Source organism: Hyposmocoma kahamanoa, unplaced genomic scaffold (genome assembly GCF_003589595.1).
Source record: "Hyposmocoma kahamanoa isolate Upper Pololo Valley unplaced genomic scaffold, ASM358959v1 202, whole genome shotgun sequence".
Classification (NCBI taxonomy): domain Eukaryota; kingdom Metazoa; phylum Arthropoda; class Insecta; order Lepidoptera; family Cosmopterigidae; genus Hyposmocoma; species Hyposmocoma kahamanoa.
Window position 1 is genome coordinate 15,471,513 of NW_020653726.1, and position 9,399 is coordinate 15,480,911.

The following is a 9,399-nucleotide window of genomic DNA, read 5'->3' on the forward strand; positions in this document are numbered from 1 at the left end:
ATTTCACAAAAAATAATTGAATATCAATTCAATAAAAATTTAATTAACCTACTCCTTTTTTTGAAGTCGGTTAAAAATTGCCGCACAAATGACACTACATGCCAACTCTAACTGCGTGACGTCATTAGTTAGGTAAACAAACTAGACAATGTACACTTGACACTTGGCAGAATTTCAAATATTGAGTTCTCAGTCCAAAATTTTAATAGTTTTCACTTAAGAAATGATTAAACGGATAAAAAAAAGGTAATGCGCGAACGGTGAATTTCAAAGAAGTTTAGTAGCGGTAGAGCTCCTTGTGAAAGATTTCGTCCAGGGAAGTACTGCATAGACATATTTCTGCCGCCAAGTAGTAACATGAGCAGGGTAAAGGTGCTGATGAAATTACAGGCACTTGGGACTTGTCAACTTATGTCGCAGGGTGACAGACGCAGTGGCAGTGTCCCTCAGATTTTTGCGATTTAAAGAGCTGAGTGGCACTGCAACTGCTATAGACAGGCATGTAGCATACAACCAGGTTCATCACTTGGTCGTCCCGTCACTTGTTATAAATAAAGCTCTACTGCTACTAAAAACTCTACTACTTCAAAACAGCAGGTAGAATAATAGCCAGTTTTCAAAGCCACAATTATGTCAGGATCATGTACATGTACATGACCACGTGTAACACACGAAGGCACACAATACAAACACGAGATATCCTTCAGTAACTCAGTCTACGATACGTATTTACTAACGATTGTATTTACCTCGACTACGGATCATTATTATCTTTAGACGTTGTCTCACCTGTGCTTTATCTGTATGACATAAGCTTTACAGTCAGCGAGAAAATGCTATTAACGGTGAAACAAATCAATAGAGAATTTCCAACTTGTCAATGTTATTTGAGGCGCAAAAGTGGTGTAACATACGTTGATTTATTTTCTCATCTTTATGAATTCAAAGTGCATTTTTCAATTGTTTTCAGTTTGCTATTATAATTGCACGTTAAGGTGCTTAAGCGTTTAGTGTTATATGCAAATATTTTCAGCATTCTGAACTATTGATATAATTGACCGCTTTAGTTGTGTAGATATCGTCTGATTAAAGGTAAAACCACATAAGTGACATTTTCCACAAAAAATCTCCAAATTATGTATCAGTTGTAAGAAATTCACCATGTTTCTACAGATAAAACTCCTACTAATTTCGTAGCTTTTTTGTTATTGAGCTTCACGTGCAGAAAGATAGTGATTTTTTTACCATAGCTATATAAATTAAAGACTTTTTGTGGAAAATGCCAGTTATGCGGTTTTACCTTTAAACATACGATATTTTTTATTACGATTACCGTTTTGACGCTGACTGTACGTAGTATTGGTAAATGAAAAAAAAAAAATTTAGTATAACAACGAATGATGACGTTCGTCGATTTTACAGACTGATGTGGGTGGCCGGAAAATAGATTTTTGTATTATTGATTCGTAATGCATAACTTGGACCGCCTGTAAATACCTCGTAACGTATTATCTCATACTTTTGAGTGTAAAGAATCTGAGACAGCATTTAATTTGTTTACATTTTTAAAGATTTCAGTTTTGTTGGTCTACTTGGAAAGACTAGTTATTAAGTTCAAGGCAAGGCTACTTTGAAGTTTTTGTAGGAAGTTTTTTTATTATACCAAGAGACGGGGCGAACAAGTCGTGCGCCTGGTGGTAAGCGACATGCCTGTCCATAATAAATATCTGAAAGGCATTGGTTATGCTCACGTCACCTTGAGACATAAGTTGACAAGTCTCATGTGCCTGTAATTTCACCGGCACCCTTAGGTACCTTATGATAGAATGCCAAACAGTGTAGTAAGAGAGCGTTGTGGTGTGAAAAATGGTATAGTGACCAGAATAGAGAGGCTGATACTTCGATTGGTTACGTAGAAAGAGTGGATGTTGGTAGTTTGACGGCACAAACTTAAAGAGCGAAAGTGGACCGAAGTGTAGGGAGAGGTAGACCTCGCCGTACATGTCTTGATCAGCTTGGGGATGTCCTTAAAAAAGGCTGAATTAAAAGCACCAAGAATAAACGCGCCTGTATGAAGAGAGAGGAGGCGAAGGAGGTTTGTTAGGAGCGTAGCATGTGGAAATTCATTGCCTCTGTCTACCCCGGTGGGAGACAGGTGTGAAAAACATGAATAGGTATTTAAATAATTCGTCTTATGTTAATATTAAATGCTCCCATTTTGTTACCAGCATCGTTCGTACTTTCGCCCAAAATAAAGAGGATAAGAAACGCGTGGAGAAGGCCCTCAGCGAGTCAGGTCTGCCCACCAGCAAGAACGATACCATCAGCCAATCCAAATTCCAGTTCGAGGACTTCTTCGCGTTCTACAAAAACCTCACACAGAGAAACGAGGCGCAAAAGATATTCAACACTCTGTAAGTACTTCTGCTTATTAAAATTATATCTGTGTTAATATGTTATGCTTTACGCCATAGGTTCCCAAGCTTTTTGGATCCCCCCGCCCGCTTAGGCAAGATAAAAAAAATTTTAAAGCTCACCACCACAAAATAATAATTGAAAACACGTATTTTTTAAATTAATTAAAACAAAAATCATAAGAAAAGAAAATCATATATATTTGTAGTGAAGTTGCGTCAAATCCGATAATTTTTTAAATTTTGGACAGCATCAACCCAGTTGCTTCCGAGGGCTCTATCCTAGGACTCTTCAGCGTCCAGGGGGGCACTTTGGGAAACTATGCTTTACACGGTCACAATAACAACCGTACGAATTTACATGAATTAACAAACGGTGTACGTTAAGTTATAAAAAATACAAACCATTAATTCGAGTGATTGTTTGCTATTTTTTTTTTGGGATGACGATGAAAAATTAACCACAAAAGCGATTACATCATTCGCCTCATATAAAAACTAGAAATACCTAATAAGAACAATCATAACGATGTTTCGGAATGCCTAGTATATTGCGTCGAACAGCTTGCTATCTACAAGTGTGAAAATTCACGCAAGCTAAGTGCAGTAATGGTTATAAGAGATAATTTGTCGACTCTGATTGTAAACAACAATATTAGGTTTACTCATTCTTAATTATTACCACGGCCAAGTTATGCGACGTGATTGAGAAGCGCAAACATAATTATGAAGTCGGCAAACATTGACAGGTATTCAAGGCTTTAAGTGCTTTCTGCTCCTTGCTGCTCACAATTTTAGAGTCCAAAGTTGTTTGAGCATGAGGCGATTGAACTGAAGACTCCAAATACGTAAATATTGCTAGAGTTTGACTGCTAATTTATGTCAAAGAATGTACTGAATTGGTACGTCTAATTTAAAGAAAATAAAATTTATAAAAATTAAGTAAAAAAAAATTACATTTTAACCAGTTTTTTTAAAATATCAAGTAACGGGACGGACAAGTCGTGCGTCTGGTGTTAAGCGACACGCCTGTCCATAACACTTGCAATGAATTTTTAAATACATGAATGAAATAAACCGGCAATTAACGAGTGTTTTTCTCCCACATCATCATCACTGTCATCGACAAATATGAAACATTGAAGGGCAAACGTTTTACACTCGAATATTCATGTATCGTTTTTTTCATCGCAGTTGCATGTAAAAGGTATCATTGCATACCGGCTAACTTGACTATAATTCCCCAAATAAAACCCTCTTGCCTTTTTTCTTCTCATTACCGACCTTGGCTGCTGGCTTTGAGGCGTTATGGTTAAGTTAGTCTGCATGCAATCATACTATATATGTGCAAGTATCATCAAAAACATTGTATGTTTCACGGGCGGTACGAGACATCACTTTTCGACTTCGGGCTCCTAATATAGTCTCGTTCGTAATTCCTTATTTACCGCCTTTAATAGATAATGAAATGAACTATAATAGATCTTTAAAATTGAAGAGATAATTGCAAATTATAAACAGTGAAGTAATTTCCGCCGAAATACGCATAGGCATGTTAAAACCAAAAACAAATATGTGTAAGAAACGCATAGAGAAATTCGTAAGGTCTACAAATTCGACCTATAGCCCAGTTGGTAGAGCGGTTGCCCTAGATTGGCATACATACGCAGTTTTGGCCCTGTAAGATCGAAGGAATTTCTTTGTGTTCGATCTTTATATTAATATTTATAACAAACTAGTTAAGTAATAATTCATTAATAGAAAGATCAAACACTATGAAAAATTCCTTCGACCCATTGGAATCGAACCAGCGTCTTCTCTGCAGCATACCGTGCCGATCCGACAGTGAAGTATTTTTACATAAAAGGAAGAATATCACGGTGGTAAAAAAATATCATGATATTCAATGAAATCAATATTAAAATACATACGCATAATTTTAATATTAGAAAACGTCACATCACATACGTTGCTCAGATCGCAAAGTAAGTTACTAAAGCACTTGTGTTATGAAAATCGGAAACAACGGCGGTACCACAAACACCCAGACCCCGACCCAGACCCAGACAATGTATAAAACTTGGTTTTTCTGCACTAATCCGACAGGGAATCGAACTCGGGACCTCGAGAGATTGCGACACAAGTGTACAAGCCACTCTACGGATGTTGTCAATTTAAAAACGGGATTTGCGAATATTTAGTTTTCCACGAGATCATAATTAAACAATTAATTCAATCGAATCAAGTTGTCCATAGCGGCAAATGATGCATCCATCCGGAACACCCTAACGTGACACGGTTGTGATTTTTACTATTTATTCGATTAAAAAGATTTTCCAGTCGTTGAATCGCAGAAATTGACCGATATAAATTGCGTCATCTGTACTGCACCGCTGCATTTAGGCCCACGTCATGTTGTATCCGTTATCTTTTTTAATTCTGTAAAGCATTTGGAAAGCTGCCCGTAAACAACACATATGTGTGCGGAATTACGTTAACTTTCCAAGAACAAGCCCCGTGTCTTTGGAACACCCACATAACTTGTGTACGTAATAGGAATTCCATGGACTACAATGCAATTTAGTTTAGCTTATTATAATTTTATTGTTTAATAGTCAATATTTGTGTCATTGTATTAATTTTGTTTCGTGTGTTCCACTTCACTATCATATAATATAATATTCATAGTCCTCAAATACTGGTCATATTCTTTCGCCATGCGTTATTTAATTTGTTTCCTTAGTACTACAATTACTATATCTTTTTTACCCCTACGCAAAAAAGAGGCGAGTTGTAAGTTTGAAGCCTTTGTCTTGTCTGTGGCATCGTAGCTTCCAAACAGACGAAGATAATTTTTTTTACATAATAACGCATACACGATCTCAAATCTTTTTTTTATTTATTTGAAGGTTATGTTAATCGGGATGGTTTTTAGCTATGTTTGATAAACATCTATAGAGGTCGTTGTGAAATAGTTCGTCCAGGGAAGTATTTGCCACCTTACATATTTCTGCCGCCGAGCAAGTAATGTTAATTACATTACTGCCTTCCGGTTTTGAAAGGTAAGGGTGCTGGTAAAATTACAGGCACATGGCACTTGTCACGTCTCAGGGTGGCGGGCGCAGTGGCAGTGCTTCTCAGATCTTTGCGACTTAAAGCTCTGAGTGGCTCTGCAACTGTTATGGACAGGCGTGTAGCTTATCATCAGGCGCACGACTCGTTACACATACGTCGACACGTCACTTGATATTATATAAAAAAATGTCTATTCACTAAACTGTTAAAGGTCATCAGGTCTATTCTTATTATCCCAGTCATAAAATGAATATTTCCTTTACTTCCACTTGTCCGTTCAAATTGAAATTTCATATACTACGGAAGTCCGATGATAATACAATAATATGGTAACCTTGGTCTGATGCTATAACCGGGACAGGCTGGAGACTACCCAACTCTTTGCAGTAGAATTGTCGTGTTTGGGATCATTGAATTAGTCTCAACAAGTAGTGTGCTCACAGGTGGTCACTTTATTGGCTTTTTCATCACACTTGCTCGTAAATAGTGTCATGACGTGCAAGCAAAGTCGACTGTAATGTCCTAAATTATGGCCAAGGGCTTTTTCATTGCATTATCAACCAATAGGTTTTTTATGTCAAGATTAAGCAAAAAATTGTTACGCTTGACAAATCTGAACATATATTTTGCATGTACTTGAAGTATAAAAAATGGAAAAGCCCGCCTGATGGAAAGCGGTCACAGTCACACCTATGAACGCCTGCAACACCAGAGGCGTCACGAGCGCGTTGCCAACCTCTTTAGGACCCATCTCAAACCCCTTTTGGACCCATCTCAAACCCCTTTTGAAGGACTTATTAGTTCTTAGACTTTACTTCGAGTTGTTATTATCTATGCAAGAGTAGATGGCAATCTGTTTTAAAAAAAAATTCCGCCATTTGCAAAACCCGTAAATGTTGTGATATCGAAATTTATCGTCGTATCTATTTCTTCGCAAATGTGATGAAAAACAATTGTATGTAGCACGGGCGGAAAAAAGTACAAACCTCGAGTCATTAAAGCCCTCAGCCTTCGGCTTTGGGCTTGTAACAATCTATCGTTGCCAGTTTATTATTTACCGCCGTTAATAAACAATGTACTATTAGAAGTATGCTGTTTTCTTATTTATTACTTGTGGTTTTTCATGATTTTGCATGTCGTGCATATATTTAAACGATATTTTTATGACATGTGTGACCTTGATCTATTTCTTGTAGAACGGACGGCAAACCTCATCTAGCAGCGACGCAGCTAGTCGAGTTCCTGAACGAAGTACAGCGCGACCCACGTCTTAACGAGATCCTACATCCCTACGCCGATCTTCAACGAGCCAAAGACCTGATCAAAATCTATGAGCATAACAAGTACCATCAGCAACGATCGCAGCTTACCTTCGACGGGTTCCTTAGGTGAGTGTGCCCCGAATACATAAATATTATTTCTGTTAATATTCATCCAACACAAGCACGCATGTTTAGTTGACTATTGAGAACTTCGAATATTTTTTTTTGACTATTTGTGCCGTTCCGAATTTTCGTTGAAAATATTTTTACTTAATACTTTTATATGCAATTGCGCTTGAAACCGTCAAATTAGATGTGACGTCACAAACTTGTCTCCAAATGTTTTTCAGTTCGATCGTCGATTCCAATTAATCAATGCCTGGTATGGCATTTAGCAGTTTCATGTATCTTTCAATAATATGTCCTAACTCGTGGCTAAACTGTTCTTCTACATATTTTTGTAGTGGCATTTTTAACCAGAGTTCGAAATTGTCAATACATTTATTGTCTTTCATAATTATCGTGATATCCGATAATAACCCATGTTGATACATGGTTTTATGTCTATATTTTTTGTTTAAAAACGATAAACACTGAAAGTAAACAAACATGTAGAACACTGTTTGGGAAAACGAATTGGCTTGTGAGTTTGTTTAGATTAAATTTGACACGTTTGGATACTTACAAACATATGGTAACGCATTGCTAGCGGTAGCATTTTATTGTTCCAATTAATATTGTACATTAGAAAATGATTATCAAGGTAAATTATTTCAACAAAAATTTCGAACCCTGTTTAAGGCGAGGTATTTCAACGCGGGTCTTGATTTTGGGAAGTGAGGTTTGTGTGGGGGAGGGGGTCGCCTCTCGCGTCCCGCAGTCCGCGCGCTGTAAATCATATGAATAAAATAAGAACAGGCGGAGCAAATTTGACACAGTTCCTATGTCGACAAGCACCACATGGCGATTGACGGGGCAGCGGTCGACGCCGCGAGTCGTTAAACCGCTGGGCGATTTGCAAATTTTGGGTTAACGTGAATTTAATAACTAAATAGCGCTTCTGTTGAAAACCAAAATTTAGAAGGTTCTCTGTAATACTTAAAGAGAAATAGCTCCATACACAAATTATGTACAAAGTTAGATATAAAGTTACGATACTTATATAATTCGTTGTAGTCTTTTATTTTAGCCCGTTTTCGGGATTTTGTATGATCGGGTAAAGTACATCCTATCGTGTAACAAATTAGCACATTATTTAGACAATATCCTTAGGTGTATCGTGTATTTTTAATGTAACACCGTTATTTAATACTAAATACCTAAACCATTTGTTCTAGCAAAACAGTTTTTTTCTAAGTAGTTTTACCAATGACCGTCTTAACTTATTTGCAGGCGGTACCTCTTCGCAAAGAGAATGATCATAATTAAGAATGCAAACATCCTTTAATTATTTAAGTCAATTTTACAGCAATTGAAAAAGTAACTTGATTTCTGGTCCTTTGGACTGTAATATGGAGCTGCGGGATATTATCCAACTATTAATTTTGTTGAAAGATGTAAAAGATGATTTTATTTCTACTACTCAGATTCCTAATGTCCGAGGACAACCCAATAGTGGCGCAAAGCAAGCTAGATCTGAGCGACGACATGGACCAACCGCTGGCGCATTACTTCATTAACAGCTCTCATAACACCTACCTCACCGGCCATCAGATCACGGGCAAGTCCAGCGTTGAGATTTATCGGCAGAGTCTTCTCGCAGGGTGTAGGTAAGTGTTGATGTCATTTTAACTACCTATTACGTACTGGTCACAGGTTACTTCTACGGACCGTATTAATAAATAACTACTAAGTTCGATATAAACACCTATATAACCCATATAACAAATCGCTTGCGATGTCATACAGATGTCAAGATGCATCTCAAGGTTTCTTGTAATAATAAATTCTGGTGTCCGCGGCTTAAAGCACACAAGTAAAAAAAGTGTTTAATTGTTTAATATACAATTACATGTATATTTTTTGTATTGTTTATAATGTTGGAAGATGTGAAGAGAATTATAAATTTGAATCAGGTTAGAGTGTTAAAAAAACCACAAAAAAATGCGGTCGAATTGAAACCCTCCACCATTTTTTTAAGTCGGTTGAAAGACGCCACTAGAATTTAAATTACAAATTAATGAAGTAACAAATGAATTTTACTTATGTTTAGTGCTTCAGTCAGCATATTAATTAATTTAAATGAATGTTGCTTGTTTTTGACTTATGTGCCCTAGAATTATTATTTATGTATTTTTTCTCAACGTACAAGGTAAATTACGTAATGAAATGCTTACAAATCGTGAGCCTGGTGGTAAACAACACGCCTGTCCATTGCAGTTGCAGTGCCACTCAGAACTTTAAATCTCATAGATCTGAGGGGCACTATCCCATGTACCTGTAATTTCACCAGCATCCTTACCTTTCTTTCCAAACCAGAACCCAGTAATGCTCACATTATTGCTTGGCGGCAGAAATATATAAGGCACTTATAATACTTCCTTGGACGAACTCTTTTAAACTGTACTAGTGATTTTAATATCGGACCGTATCTGTGCCTAAAAAAGTAAAATGCCTGTATTGTAGTAAAAACGCCAGGTCCCCATTCC

General features: G+C 37.0%; 1 protein-coding gene across 1 annotated transcript in view; it reads left to right on the plus strand.

The window, feature by feature from the left end:
- LOC113227152 (1-phosphatidylinositol 4,5-bisphosphate phosphodiesterase classes I and II-like) overlaps nt 1-8,690 on the plus strand; it is a 58,393-nt gene extending 49,703 nt beyond the window's left edge. The window contains exons 5-8 of the mRNA XM_026460031.1: nt 2,229-2,414; nt 6,686-6,877; nt 8,338-8,520; nt 8,660-8,690. Coding sequence (XP_026315816.1) covers nt 2,229-2,414; nt 6,686-6,877; nt 8,338-8,520; nt 8,660-8,690 — 592 coding nt within the window. The remainder of the gene's footprint in view (nt 1-2,228; nt 2,415-6,685; nt 6,878-8,337; nt 8,521-8,659) is intronic.
- Nucleotides 8,691-9,399: the final 709 nt, after the last annotated feature.